Source organism: Zophobas morio, unplaced genomic scaffold, assembly GCF_036711695.1.
Source record: "Zophobas morio isolate AGI-343-1 ecotype UQ-CSIRO unplaced genomic scaffold, CSIRO_AGI_Zmor_V1 ptg000011l, whole genome shotgun sequence".
Classification (NCBI taxonomy): domain Eukaryota; kingdom Metazoa; phylum Arthropoda; class Insecta; order Coleoptera; family Tenebrionidae; genus Zophobas; species Zophobas morio.
The window spans coordinates 22,028,818-22,045,063 of NW_026972116.1; the positions used below are offsets into that span (position 1 = coordinate 22,028,818).

At 33.3% G+C, this 16,246-nt stretch overlaps 1 protein-coding gene across 1 annotated transcript; it reads right to left on the minus strand.

The window, feature by feature from the left end:
* Positions 1–1,625: 1,625 nt before the first annotated feature.
* On the minus strand, positions 1,626–15,661 carry LOC135127237 (periodic tryptophan protein 2 homolog). The gene is made up of 15 exons (XM_064053645.1): positions 15,581–15,661; positions 15,436–15,531; positions 15,278–15,390; positions 14,999–15,222; positions 14,779–14,950; positions 14,545–14,728; positions 14,257–14,494; positions 14,037–14,204; positions 3,204–3,631; positions 2,840–3,150; positions 2,639–2,786; positions 2,265–2,586; positions 2,125–2,199; positions 1,852–2,071; positions 1,626–1,795 (listed from the first exon to the last, which is right to left on the minus strand). Exons 2-15 carry the CDS (start codon positions 15,451–15,453, stop codon positions 1,648–1,650), a joined length of 2,769 nt encoding a protein of 922 aa, XP_063909715.1. The 5' UTR covers positions 15,454–15,531; positions 15,581–15,661; the 3' UTR covers positions 1,626–1,647.
* Positions 15,662–16,246: the final 585 nt, after the last annotated feature.

The window sequence follows — 16,246 nt, forward strand, 5'->3', positions numbered from 1 at the left end:
CCCCGCCCACCCACCCTCTCTTTTCTCAGAGGATATGTCATTTGCCAAAATCAGTCGTATCTTGGCAAATACTAGCCCCGCCCACCCACCCTCTCTTTTCTTAGAGGATATGTCATTTGCCAAAATTAGTCTTATCTAGGCAACTGCTATCCCCGCCCACCCACCCTCTCTTTTCTTAGAGGATATGTCATTTGTCAAAATTAGTCTTATCTTGGCTACTAGCCCCGCCCACCCAGCCTCTCTTTTCTCAGAGGATATGGCATTTGCCAAAATCAGCCGTAACTTAGCAGGTATTAGCCCCGCCCACCCACCCTCTCTTTTCTTAGAGGATATGTCATTTGCCAAAATAAGTCTTATCTTGGCAACTACTATCCCCGCCCACCCACCCTCTCTTTTCTTAGAGGATATGTCATTTGCCAAAATAAGTCTTATCTTGGCAACTACTATCCCCGCCCACCCACCCTCTCTTTTCTTAGAGGATATGTCATTTGTCAAAATTAGTCTTATCTTAGCTACTACTTTGAAAAAATTTTCCAGACATCCGGTATATCCAGATTTATAAATGTAAACACAAAAATTCCTAAAAATTCTACATATCTTTCAAAAGATTTCACAGTGTGTCCATAAACGTTTATAAGTCAAGTGGCTTTTGCAAAAATTGTCAAAAATGTTGATTAAAATTTGCGCACTTTTATTAAATGATTTACTGGTTATCTAACTCGCAGGCGCAATTTATCGAAATATATATTTTTTGAAAATAAAAATACCTCTATTGACAAGTTTAAGTAAATTAGTCTATTGTTCGTTCTGCTTTGATTTGATAGCGTACAAAACCCATAAGCAATGCAGTTGAATATGGTCTAAAATAATTTTTGTAACCAAGAAGTACATGTTTGACATCGGTATTTGTCTTTAAAGTAAAATTTTTAAACTCGTAAATTCAAAGTTCCTTAAAATTCTTTCGCCCAAAAGATTCTACAGTGTGTCTACAAACTTTCATAGGTCAAATGGCTCATGGAAAAGTTATCAAAAGTATTGTTCTAATCAAATTTGCCACTTTTATTAACCTTGAGTTACTGGTTGCCTATCTCGCAGGCGCAATTTATTATAATTAATTAAAATGAAGGATTTTTTAAAATAACAACACAAGTTGAAGTCAATTAGTTTAAAATAAGAAATTAACAAATCTCAGACTACATTATTATTATTAATAATAGGCAAACATTAGTAGACAAATCTAATATTTTTATTTTTCAACTTCTGGTATTTATCAAATATAAGGTGCTAATTTAGTACACTTCCCCCTTAAAAGGGCACGACAAACCGTAGTTTTTTGCCACTAAAAAAATCGGCATTCGGATGACCAAAAGTATAACGAAAGTCGCTTCAAACCATAGTAATTAATAAATATTATCAATTTATCACCAATAACAATCCGAACTCACCCAAAAACGCGCACAAGAAACGAGTAACCAAAAACCACACGACTCCACGATCAGTTAAGTTTTTTGAACGAAAACACCATATTCATAAATACAGTGGAGAAATGATAGCTTTGCAGGCATTGCAAAACTTAAAAAAAAATAACGTTCTAGATAGGGGAACAATGGCAATAGTGTTAAAAATAAAACAATAAAACTTCATTTATTAGTCAGATTCCATGTAAAAGTCGTTGTTTTCATCTTCCGAACTTGCTTCATCAAGTTCCATTTTGTCTTTATCATTCTTCATTCTTTTTGCTATTTCGTCACCCAGCTTCATCACGTACTGAATGGTAAATTTGTTAAATTCGCAACTAAAAATAAACAAATAAATTATTTTCTCTGGTTTAGGTATTTTTAAAAAACTTACATTTTTGAGATTTGTTCGTATTTCCTATGCAAGCTCTTTTCCAAAGCCAACAAATACGCCATATTTTTCTGCGGGGCGATTTTAGGCCCATGAATCGTCAGTAAATTTTGGGCCCAAATTAAATAATACTCTAGATGTCGCGAACTGTCCAAAGCGCTAGAAACAATTAGCAAAAGCCTGTGGACGTATTGTTCACTCAAGGCAGCAACAATTAACTCAACTAAAAATTAAACAATTAATCAAAAATCACTTCAAGTAACGTGAAAATATTACCATCCTTGACCGGTATATTTTCCATGACTTCTTGAATTAAAGGAGCCTCGTTGAGTTTCATAGCCATCGTCAGAGCTAACAAAATAATAATAATAGTAATAATAAGGTGAAGAGCGCCCCCAAACAATCACTAAACCTACCATTAAGATTGTCTCCATCTCTGAGACAATTTTTCACCGCTTGTGGCGTAATCCCGATCTGTAAATCCCACGGGTCGAAAACTAGACCCGACGATAACGAATAGACGAGGAGTCCTTCAGTGGTGGCAGCAGCCCACTGTTGCCCAGTTGGTGAAAATTGTAAAGAAAAAATGCGCACTTCAGGCTTTAGGACTCTACTAGCCATATCACCTTTCCTCGCCCCAGGCAATTTAAGCGTCACGTTACCCCCTTCCATCTCCTCGCGTTCCTCCACAAGAGCGACGTTGCCAAACTCGTTCAGTTTTCGCCGATTAATGAAATCCTAATTTCATTATGGATTATTAATTTGAAGTATATGTATAGCAAACACTTACATCCACTGCATCCAGTGACCGATTCTGCGTAACCTCAAACTTTTTCACAATCAGAGACTCGGCAATGTTGTAAATGCAGACGTTCTTTGATTGGCCACCCGCCAAAAGAAACTCCCCGTCGGCGGAATAACACAAGCTTGTAAAAGCTCTGAAATTGTTATTTTTATCTCTACTTCAATTGTTTTATTGCAGTTGTCATACTTAGCCTGAAGCGTCTTCTTCGCTGTTATTAAATCGGTATCCGACCGTCCGCTTCCTAAGTCATTTCTGCCTTCAATACTCTTCAGTTGACTGGCAGTTTTCACATCGAAAATCACAATTTGACCGTCCAGGGTTGCCACAGCCACTTCTTGTCCGTTGGGTTTAAAAGCCACACACAACCCATCTGACAACAGTTCCACTGTTTCATGGGCTGAACCCTTCTCAATCGCATCCCATATTCGCAGAGTTTTGTCCCAGGAAACCGAAGCCATGCAGGTGCTGGTGACACTAGGACTGAACGCCACACTAGTCTAAAACAGTATTCAATTCCATCTGTTCGGTAAACGGTAAACGCGTTACTCACCACTGGCCCCTCGTGCCCGCTCAAAATCTCCAAAAGCTTCCCGGTTTTGATTGACCACAAGAAAATTTCGAAGACGTCTTGGCCGCCAGCGGCCACGAATTCTCCGCTACTGTCCACAGAAACCGACGCGAACTGAACAGGTCTGGGTGAGGCGAAAGTGCGGAAATTTCGGTAACGGATTAGGTCGTAGGCTCGCACAGTGCCATCCAGGGATGCCGATACCAGGAATTTTTTTGAGCCGCTGAAAGCCACGCTGGTTACGGCACTGGAATGTTCACTGAAAGTGACAAAGCAGAAGCCCGAGTGGACATTCCAGAGTTTGACTTTGCCGTCTTCGCCGCCGCTGGCGAGGAGTTGGCCGTCCGTGGAGTAGCAGATGCTGCTCATGTTGTTGGAGTGGCTTTGTTGCTTCAAACGGTAGATTTCGCCTGGAAATTTTGATTAAATGCACATAAACTGTTCAGGATGTTTTTAGACAAAAGTGAGGCATGAATTTTTTTCTTCACGTTGGATAAACTGATTCATTGACAAGATGGTTTGTCTGTCAGTACGTGAGACTGACGTTCACTTGATTTGCTACATTTATTACTTCTCGAGCGTAAGCGAAGGAAGCTGTATGTCTGTCTGTCTGTCTGTCTGTCTGCCGTCACATATTAAACTAAAGTATGATTCATTAATGAATGCGTAAAAAAGTCTCTCCCGGAAACTTAACAAGAATAACGTGTACTACATTAGTTGCTTATCGGCGGAGTGACCGTCGTCGTCGCGTCCAGATCTAAACAATTCATCCAAATATATAAACAAACATGTGTTACTCTGAATGTTGAACCAAAATGTGGTCTAAGGTTACTTATACACAACTTCCCTCGCCCTTGAAATACAGTCGAACAAATACATAGTTTAGCTTTGTCTAGATAATGCCAACGTGGTTGGCGAAACGCGTCGAGAAATATTTTGTGTGTTTTCGGTGTTGTGGAAATACACGTTCTATAAAATACAAAATGTTCGAAAAAGTATAAAATTTGATTTTGAGAATTTTATTTTTACATCCTGAGCATAAGCAAAGAAAGTATTTTAATCGAGTATATCGGGGGGCGACTGGCTACTTTTATGTTTTCTCGACATTTCATGACCCATAGAGTATGAAAAATTAGGTCTCGTGGCTCAGTCTGTGTACCGTCTGTTCAGATTTTTACTAGGCAGATAATCTCGAAACTTTTCATTATTTTCTGTTAAGTGCTAATACAACCCCTGTATTTTTTTATTCTTAAAGATAAACCTGTAGTTCTTTGAGCAAATTTGTATCATTTTAAATGTGATGGCAACCAGTAGAACCGGAAATGACGTCAACTTTTATTTTTTTCTATGGAACACTAGTTATATTTTCTCATAAATGGAAAGATTAATTTTTTCTAAAAAATCAAAAGCAACTAATATTCTAAAATCAATATTTAAAAAGTTAATCAATAAAATAGGCGAAAAATTCATATTTATTTATGACAATCTAGTCGCTTGAAAAATTTACAGTCATGTCATTTATTCACATAAGTGATTGTTGTCGTATCGACTCTGGATTATTTTTCCCAATAGGTGGGTCTTGTTTACGCAAGTATGATTTTTTTCATAATTTTTGAGCTCTCACTTTTTCCAGAATTGCGCTAAATATAGGTAACACTTAGTAAAAATGCAACGATTGTTTAGGAATTTTTGATATTCACCTACAATTTTGGTCCGGGATTTTAACATGTTATGTTTTTCGATTCAGCTTCTCGAAATCTATATTCCAGATTTTGTTGTGGTTTTTTGGACAAATTCGCCAAAATTCAAATTTTCGGGTTATTCAAAATTTTTGATCATTCTTCGGAAAATCCCAAAAAATTTACGTTTTTTAATTTCAACATGTAGAAGTTTCCTACGGCATTATTTTTTCTCTAACTGCTACCATTTTCTCAGAATCACTGAACAGAAATGTGATAAATTATGAGATTGTTTGAAAATTTGAATTTGAAGGCGAATATTTCGAAAACCAGTTGTCGTATCGACTCTGGATTATTTTTCCCAATAGGTGGGTCTTGTTTACGCAAGTATGATTTTTTTCATAATTTTTGAGCTCTCACTTTTTCCAGAATTGCGCTAAATATAGGTAACACTTAGTAAAAATGCAACGATTGTTTAGGAATTTTTGATATTCACCTACAATTTTGGTCCGGGATTTTAAGATGTTATGTTTTTCGATTCAGCTTCTCGAAATCTATATTCCAGATTTTGTTGTGGTTTTTGGGCAAATTCGCCAAAAGTTCAAATTTTCGGGTTATTCAAAATTTTTGACCATTCCCCGAAAAATCCCAAAAAATTTACGTTTCTTAATTTCAACATGTAAAAGTTTCCTACGGCATTATTTTTTCTCTAACTGCTACCATTTTCTCAGAATCACTGAATAGAAATGTGATAAATTATGAGATTGTTCGAGAATTTGAATTTGAAGGCGAATATTTCGAAAACCATTTGTCGCATCGACTCTGGATTATTTTTCCCAATAGGTGGGTCTTGTTTCCGCAAGTATGATTTTTTTCATAATTTTTGAGCTCCCACTTTTTCCAGAATTGCGCAAAATATAGGTATCCCTTAGTAAAAATGCAACGATTGTTCAGGAATTTTTGAGATTCACCTCCAATTGTGGTCCGGGATCTCAACATGTTATGTTTTTCGATTCAGCTTCTCGAAATCTATATTCCAGATTTTGTTGTGGTTTTTTGGACAAATTCGCCAAAAGTTCAAATTTTTGGGTTATTCAAAATTTTTGACCATTCCCCGAAAAATCCCAAAAAATTTACGTTTCTTAATTTCAACATGTAGAAGTTTCCTACGGCATCATTTTTTCTCTATCTGCTCCCATTTTCTCAGAATCACTGAACAGAAATGTGATAAATTTTGAGATTGTTCGAAAATTTGAATTTGAAGGCGAATATTTCGAAAACCAGTTGTCGTATCGACTCTGGATTATTTTTCCCAATAGCTGCGTCTTGTTTGCGCTAGTATGATTTTTTTCATAATTTTTGAGCTCCCAGTTTTTCCAGAATTGTGCTAAATATAGGTAACACTTAGTAAAAGTGCAACGATTATTCAGGAATTTTTGATATTCACCTACAATTTTGGTCCGGGATTTCAACATGTTATGTTTTTCGAATCAGCTTCTCGAAATCTATATTCCAGATTTTGTTGTGGTTTTTTGGACAAATTCGCCAAAATTCAAATTTTCGGGTTATTCAAAATTTTTTACCATTCCCCGAAAAATCCCAAAAAAATTACGTTTCTTAATTTCAACTTGTAGAAGTTTCCTACGGCATTATTTTTTCTCTAACTGCTCCCATTTTCTCAGAATCACTGAACAGAAATGTGATAAATTTTGAGATTGTTCGAAAATTTGAATTTGAAGGCGAATATTTCGAAAACCAGTTGTCGTATCGACTCTGGATTATTTTTCCCAATAGGTGGGTCTTGTTTGTGCAAGTATCTTTTTTTTCATAATTTTTGAGCTCCCACTTTTTCCAGAATTGTGCTAAATATAGGTATCACTTAGTAAAAATGCAACGATTGTTCAGGAATTTTTGATATTCACCTACAATTTTGCTCCGGGATTTCAACATGTTATGTTTTTCGATTCAGCTTCTCGAAATCTATCTTCCAGATTTTGTTGTGGTTTTTTGGCTAAATTCGTCAAAAGTTCAAATTTTCGGGTTATTCAAAATTTTTGACCATTCCCGAAAAATCCCAAAAAATTTACGTTTCTTAATTTCAACATGTAGAAGTTTCCTACGGCATCACTTTTTCTCTAACTGCTCCCATTTTCTCAGAATCACTGAACAGAAATGTGATAAATTTTGAGATTGTTCGAAAATTTGAATTTGAAGGCGAATATTTCGAAAACCAGTTGTCGTATCGACTCTGGATTATTTTTCCCAATAGGTGGGTCTTGTTTGCGCAAGTATGATTTTTTTTATAATTTTTGAGCTCTCACTTTTTCCAGAATTGCGCTAAATATAGGTATCACTTAGTAAAAATGCAACGATTGTTCAGGAATTTTTGATATTCACCTACAATTTTGGTCTGGGATTTCAACATGTTATGTTTTTCGATTCAGATTCTCGAAATCTTTCTTCCAGATTTTGTTGTGGTTTTTTGGCTAAATTCGTCAAAAGTTCAAATTTTTGGGTTATTCAAAATTTTTGACCATTCTTCGAAATATCCCAAAAAATTTACGTTTTTTAATTTCAACATGTAGAAGTTTCCTCCGGCATTATTTTTTCTCTAACTGCTACCATTTTCTCAGAATCACTGAATAGAAATGTGATAAATCATGAGATTGTTCGAAAATTTGAATTTGAAGGCGAATATTTCGAAAACCAGTTGTCGTATCGACTCTGGATTTTTTTTTTGCCAATAGGTGGGTCTTGTTTGCGCAAGTATGATTTTTTTCATAATTTTTGAGCTCTCACTTTTTCCACAATTGCGCTAAATATAGGTAACACTTAGTAAAAATGGAACGATTGTTCAGGAATTTTTGATATTCACCTCCAATTTTGGTCCGGGATTTCAACATGTTATGTTTTTCGATTCAGCTTCTCGAAATCTATATTCCAGATTTTGTTGTGGTTTTTGGGCAAATTCGCCAAAAGTTCAAATTTTTGGGTTATTCAAAATTTTTGACCATTCCCCGAAAAATCCCAAAAAATTTACGTTTCTTAATTTCAACATGTAGAAGTTTCCTACGGCATCATTTTTTCTCTATCTGCTCCCATTTTCTCAGAATCACTGAACAGAAATATGATAAATTTTGAGATTGTTCGAAAATTTGAATTTGAAGGCGAATATTTCAAAAACCAGTTGTCGTCTCGACTCTGGATTATTTTTCCCAATAGGTGGGTCTAGTTTGCTCAAGTATGATTTTTTTCATAATTTTTGAGCTCTCACTTTTTCCAGAATTGCGCTAAATATAGGTATTACTTAGTAAAAATGCAACGATTGTTCAGGAATTTTTGAGATTCACCTACAATTTTGGTCCGGGATTTCAACAGGTCATGTTTTTCGATTCAGCTTCTCGAAATCTATCTTCCAGATTTTGTTGTGGTTTTTTGGCTAAATTCGTCAAAAGTTCAAATTTTCGGGTTATTCAAAATTTTTGACCATTCTTCGAAATATCCCAAAAAATTTACGTTTTTTAATTTCAACATGTAGAAGTTTCCTATGGCAACATTTTTTCTCTAACTGCTACCATTTTATCAGAATCACTGAATGTAAATGTGATAAATTTTGAGGTTGTTCGAGAATTTGAATTTGAAAACGAATATTTCGGAAATCGGTTGTGGTATCGACTTTTTTTCCAGAATTGCGCTAAATATAGGTATCACTTAATAAAAATGCAACGATTGCTAAGGAATTTTTGATATTCGCCTTTAATTTTGACTTGAGACCTTTAGCATGTCGTCTTTTTCGAATCAGCTCCTCGAAATCTGTCTTCTGGGATTTATTGTGATTTTTTAGGCAACTTCGCCAGAAGCTCCAGTTTCCAGAATCTCTCGAATAATATATGTCAAGTTTGACTCCAGATATTTCCAAAAGTAGTTACAGTATCGACTTTGACCGTACAAAGTGGGTTAAATTTAGCAATAAGATGATTGTTTATCTTTAAAAATAAAAAAGTTACAGGGGTTGTACCAAGTAAAAGAAACACGTGGTATAATATAATATATCATATCAACTTTGTCCTACATAAGCAAGTAATAGCCCCGCCCACCCACCCTCTCCTCATTCTGGTGACCACTCTTAATACTGTTAATTAATGACAACATTATTATTTCATTAGAATCTTAGACAAATCCGTTAAACCATTGGTAAGAAAATAGATAAATTGTTAAACAAAATATTCAAAAAGTATTAACCTATAATTATAAAATAATAATGAGTGATTAAAATGGAATACAAGTGGGTCAAAATAGAAATCAATTCTCATTTTCCAGTAAATAAAAATTATAATAAAGAAGGTGGGCGGGGCTAAATTTAGCTTGTTTCTACAGTCTTATAAGTAAGAAGTAGCCCCGCCCATCCATTCCTTCTTCAATCTAGAAAGTATTCCTAATATTGTTCAATCTTATCTTAACAAATGCTTACTAACCCTGACCATTCGCTCTCTATTTTCTTGGAGGCTATATCATTTGCCAAAATCAGTCTTATCTTAGCGGAAACTAAGCCCCGCCCAGCCACCCTTGAATTCCTTAGAAAGTTTGTGATTTGCCAAAATCAATCTTATTTTAACAAGTATTAGCCCCGCCTATCCGCCCTGGTTAGAAGAAATGGAGAAGAATCAAGGAAAGAAGAGGATTCAGAGAGTAGAAGTGCACGACTGACATCGAAGAGAGAAGTTAGTCAACCTGGGTTAGAGAAAATTCTAACAGAATTCAACTTTGAAAGATTTAGATGAATATAGGTATAAAGTTTCCATGAAATTGGAAAACATCCGAAAGATCGAGAGCGAAAATCTAGAAAAATTACGTCGTTCATACAATTACGCTAATATCAAATCTAGATGTCTAGAGTAAAAATCAAAGTGGTTTCATAAACCACAAATACAAAAGTACGTTATTTTAAGAAATTTACGTCATCATATTGTTGAATGAGAATTGAAAATTTGGGAACGAAATATTGAAAAATTGAATAAATGAAAAAGCAAAAATAATTCAAAAACTTTAGTATTTAAAAAGTTAAAGTTTCGTAATTCATTTTAAAGCTTCTACTTTTGTTTGAAAGAGTTCCAATTTTTGGCAAAACTGCTTCGTTTTAATGTAAACAACGGTAAAATTTTAAAATGAGGACCTCACGATTTATGCTATATTTTTATTATTTCAAAATTTAAAGCTTACGCTTTGACAATTATATCTTAAACGTCTAAAAATCGATCTTCGAAATTTGAATAGTCAAAACTTTAAAATTATACCGCAAGCCTTACGATTTAAAAAGTCAAAGCCTTGAACCTAATTTTGACCTTTTGACTAGTTGTCACGAGAAAAAAGCGTCAATCTTGTTTTTAATTTTATTTCGTTTTACTGAAAATATAAAGAATACATCACACTTGAAAATTTTAAAACAGTAAAGTTTTGATATTTAAACAAATGTAGTTTCGACATCCAAAAATCGAATTTGAAAATTCTGAACCTCCGATTTTATTTGTCAAAAACTGTCAGTTCTAGATATTCGTGGTATAGGTTATAATTATGTTTTATCACCAAGAATCTGATACAATTATATGGAAGTTTTGAGATTCAAACTTCAACTCCGGACTTCGAAATATTATAGTCCAGAAATCCAAAAATCGATATTTGTTGGCTAGTACTTGCCAAGATAAGACTGATTTTGGCAGATGACTTATTCTTCTAAGAAAGACAAATTGAAAAATCGGATAAATGAGGAAAATTGTACAACTGTATAATCGGAAAATCAAAAACTGAAATATCAAAAAATTGAAAAAAAAAATTTTATAATATCGAATTCGAAATTCCAGTTTTCATTTTTTTTTAGTTTTTAGATTTTTCAGCTTTTAAATATTTCATTTGATAATTTGTTTGACAATTTTGCAGTTTTTAATTCCAATTTTATGATTTTTCTCAAGTTTTAACTTTACAATTTTGGAATTTTTTGATTTTTAATTTTTCAAGTTCTCAAGTTAAAATTTTTCCTTTTCACGATTTGTCATTTTTCGATTTTTTAACTAAAAGAACAAATTTATTCGAACGGAAATTTTGAAAAACCGAAAAATCCAAAATTGAAAATTAGAAACAAAACTTTTTGATGTTTTAAAGCAACAGCCCCGCCCACCCACCCTCTCTTCATTCCAGTGACTACTCTTAATATTGTTCAGTTTTATCTTAGTAAGTTTTTTTAAAACAGTAAATTTTTATGGGGAAATATCGATTTTGCAATTATGCTCCGCCCCTCGGTCTGATAACGAATGAGAAATTCTAAATTCATCACAATTGAGCTTGGGGCGGGTGGGTGGGGCTTCTCTTTTGGTTTGCTTTTTTAATTAATACCTTTAGTTTTCTTTGTATAACACGATTACTTAAGAACATATTTCAGATGGTAAGTAGTTTCTAATTAAGCTCCGCTTACGACGAATAAAAAAAAAATCATCAGAATTGAGATAGGGTGGGTGGGTGGGGCTTATATTTTTTCACAACAAAAAACTTAAAACATGGTTAAAATGGTGTAATTTTGCAAGGAAATATGGATTTTGCAATTATGGGGCGGAGCCTAATTGCAAAATCGATATTTCCTTATACTATTCCATTTTAAATATGTATTTTTAGTTTCATGTTGTGAAAAGAAGTCTACACATATTAAAACAAAAAGGCAAAATTTAAAAACTAAATAAACGAAAAATTGGAGAATCGAACTTAAAAAAATCGAAATTTTGAAAATTTCAAACTTGAAAAGTTGAAATATTGCATATCGAACAAGAAACTAAAAAATTCCAAAGTTGAAATAGATCAATGGAAAAAATAAATGAAATATCTAAAATTTGAAAAATCGAAGGACTGAATAGCGAGAAACTGAAAAATTAAAAAATTCAAAAGTTTAAACATTGAAAAAACGAAAAATAGTAAAATCCAAAAATTGCTAATCCAAAAATTGAAAAATGAAAAATTCAGAAGTCGAAAATTCAAAAATTTTAAATTATAAACTCGAATAATTTTATTGAAGAAATAAAAAATTAAAAATAGCACAAAAATAAAAAAAAATGGAAAATCATAGAATCGCAAAAATGGACAGTTGAAAAATTTTAAAGTAGAAAATTCAAAAAATTCAAAAATTTAAAATTGAAAAGTCCAAAAATTTAGAATGTATGTGTCAGATGACGTTTTCTTAATTTTTTTTCAGTTTAAATTTTTTTAATTTTTGGCTTTTGAGTTTTTCAATCATTCAATATTTCGATTGTCAGTATCTTTTTGACTTTTTGAGTTTTCAATTACTCATTGTTTCGATTTTACGATTTTTGAATTTTTAGATATTGTAATTTTTTGTTTTTTTAATTTTTCAAAGTTTCGATTTTTGTTCTATTTTTAATTTTCCGTTTCTTCAATTTTTCCATTAGGAATTTTTTAATTTTACTGCTTTTCGTTTTTTTTTCAATTTTTAAAATTTCTTGAACGAGTTTTAAACTTTCGGCATACTACAAAACCTGGGCCCATAACCTGGTCAGAGCTTCTTACAAAACAAGTTTCGACATACTACGGTTTCTTTTAATAATTCATGTGTCAGACGATGTTTTCCGAGAATTTTTTCGAGTTTTCAATTTAAATTTTTTTTCATTTTCGACTATTGAGCTTTTCAGTCATTCACTATTTCGATTTTTTAGTCTCTTGATTTTTAATTCTTCGTTTTTCAATTTTTCGAACTTTTAATTTTAATCTTTGAGTTCTCGACTTTTAAAGTTTTTAATTATTCATTATTTTAATTATTTAATTTTTTGGTGTTTCGATTCTTGTTCTATTTTTTATTTTTAAATTTTTATACTTTCTTGAAGAAGTTTCCGAATTTTCAGCATACTACAGTCTCTTTTCATAATACTTATATGTTTCAGAAGACGTTTTCTCCGAAATTTTAGCAAACCTGGATCCATAACCGGGTTTAAACTATTTTTATGTATAAGTATTCAGGAAATAATAAATATTATGCAATTATGGTTAGAAGTTACGGCAGTCTTTTTTTAAACGTTTAAATGTCAGACCCCTCTTTATTGGTTTCTTAGCAACTTTAGCAACCATGGGTCCATAACCTGGTCAGAGCTCCTTGGTCTTCAAAACTAAACGAAAATCTTTTTATAATTTATTGTCAGACGACTCTTTATTGTTCCTGGGTCCATAACCTTGTGAAAGCTCCTTATATTGTGTATTTTGTGCGTCTTATGAACGTAGAAAACCAGAAAAATTATTATCGAAAAAGTTATCAAATCAAAATATTGTTTATGAAGGTATGTTTTTATAATTTGTATCTCACACGACTCTGTAGTTTCTTTAAAAATGTTAGAAAAACCTGGGTCCATAACCGGGTAAAACATATTTACATTGTGTAGTTTGTGCGTCCTATAAACGTAGGAAATCTACAGAAAGAATACAAAATGAAGCTATTGTTTTCAACATTTTAACATTTTCACTAAATCTTTGGGTGTTCGTTAAACTGAAAAAGTAATAAATTTGGTCTTAATTTTTTAAATATGAAATATATGTATTTATTGTTTTTTTTTTTAAAGTCCACCACTTGTTGATTGCAGTTGCCATAACAAAAAACCCTATGAGTTAGTAATTTTTGTTGAACAAATTGGCAATGATTATTTTTAAAATCTGTCACAATTTTTCCGCAAATTGTCACTTTTCAAACTGAAACCATCAAACACATTGAATGGCGAAAAATTTTAGTTTATAAATAAAATAATGTGACAGAAAATAAAGAAAATAGGTTGTTGATTTTTATGCAACATTTGTCAAAATTTGACACTTTGCAAAGTTCAAAAAAAAAGTGAAATCGGCGAAAAAATTTGTACTCGAGTCTTCCTTGCAAAGAATTTTGCATGTCGGTGATTAAACCAACATAATCAAAAATGTTGATAAGGATCACTATTACTTATTCAAATGAAGCACGTTACATGTCAAATCAAAATTATTTTCAAAGGTAACTATGCCATCTTTCTTTTTTTATTTATTCTTACTTAAGAAAAATCAAGTCATCTCGAAAACAAACGAAGCAAAAAACATAGCGACCCTGTATATAAGAGAGACTTACTTTGCCATTCCCAGACTAGGAGTTGGCCCAGCCCACCACAACCAAGAGCGATCCAATCCCCCGTCGAGTTCAACGAAATCGACGAGATTTTTTGATTGGATATAGATAACGAGTGAATTAAACTGACGTCGGGGAGTTCGTGAATGAAGAAAGATCCGTTTGAGAAGCCTATGGAAAGTTGAATCAGTTTTGAAGTAACAATATTTACAGACACATCTACCTGTAATTAAAATTTTTGTTTTTTTGTGATACGCGGCAGAAGTGAGCACCGCTTGACTGTCTTCTTTTCGCGCTTCATCCGCTAAGTAGTGACGCGCTAACCGTTTATAGAAAAATTTATCATTTTGATCGACTTTTTCTTCTTTGTTGTCTTCCAAAGCGGCTGCAATTTCAGCCTCTGTGGGTTCTATGGCTTTAGTAATATCGATATCGTCTTCGTCAGAGTCGGCTGATTCTTTCTATAATCAAAAAATCTGTTAATAAAAAATAACGCTCTGTTTCTGCTTACCTTTTTTTTCCTTGGTGGTGCCTTATCCAATGGAACTAATTTATCTGGGTCTACACTACACTCCCATATACACGCCTGTCCATTCCTACTAATCGTCGTAATATCATATGTATAGTCCTCAAAAAAGCACCCCACAATGCTATCAGTATGATTTCCCAAAGAATAAATCCGGAAATTACTCCACCTAAATAAAAACCATTAATTATCAATTTCGTTGCTAAGCATAAACCATACTTGTCCAGAGGGTACAACTTAACAGCCATATCTTTTGACCCAACAGCCAAAATTCTTGAATCAAAAGACCAATCAAGACAGGTGGTTTCATCATAAGCCCCATGGAAAACCCGCTCCATGATAAAAGCGTTATATTCACCAGATAGAGGTCCCGGGGCTTTAAACACAAAAACTACAAAAAAAACCGTTAGTTAACGAACTCGCACAAAATCGCCACAACCATTGTTTTCTTTGCACACTGCGAAATGTTTACCATCGGGGCTAAACTTCACAGCTCGCACTTTCCGTTTAAACCTGTACTTGTGGACGATGGTTTGTGAGATTAGACTGATCCAGTGGGCTTCGCCTTCTTCGTTTATGGCAATGAGGGAGCAGCCGTTGGGGCTTAAATCTAAAGCTGTGTAATTGTATCTGCTTTCTACAGGTAGTGTGGTCACTTTGTCACTAAAATTAGTATGGTTGTATTACTTAATTTTGGTAAGAGTGGAAGCGGAGTTACTTTTTTAAGTCGAAAATGCTTAATCGGTTGCCGACGGGGCTTACAACCGAGTTTCCGTCCGGGGTGAATATCAAATCGCCCTTTTTATACACAGTTCCGAGGAGATTGTTAAACTGGAAAAAAAAGCTAAAGGGTTGTTATATTAAAGTGTTTATTACCTTATAAGAAAACTTCATTGCAAAAGAGTTGAATTTGCACGTGTTATAAAATCTTAATCACCACAAACATAACCTTAAAATAGATGTAAACATAACCTAAAATGACAAATTTATTGGTGTGTAGGCAACCAACTATACACCTTACGCCATTCCACCTTTCAAATAAAAAAACCTGTCATGGTTGCAATGAAAAACTTTGTCCGTTCACGATCTTTATATAGTAGGGTTGGCCATGAAAATCTAGTAGTTTGTTGGTATTATGCAGAAGAATAAAAATTCCCTGAACTTTTTCCGTTAGGTTATGTTTTATTAAATTAAAGTTTAAAAAATATGCCAGAATATAAACATTGTTGCCGATACTTTCAGTTTTCAGTACCAATGACCAAGTTAACGGTATCCATAAAACTTTACGCTATTTAAAACAGTTATTCGGCTTTTTGTGTTTATTTCATATGTAAGGAACAAACACTAAAATTTCACTTAAACACTGTTTTTATACGATCTAAGGGTTCTACCACAGTAGATCAGTAACGAAACTTCAGCAATATTTGCGGAACGGGTGTGACCTTGGTAGCCCGTTCCCGGGAAACACGAAGATTCAAATATTTCGTAGCATTCGTATGTGATGATTCATATAATACTAATAATTGTACACAAAAACAAAAATGGTTGGCATGTACTAGTGACATTGGTCATTTTTTTCTTTCTTATAAATTATCAATATATTCAAGTAAAACATTTTTATTCAATTTTTACGTTTTAAACTGCGTTTATTAAATCCTTAACAAGTCTGACAAATAAGTTGTTATCC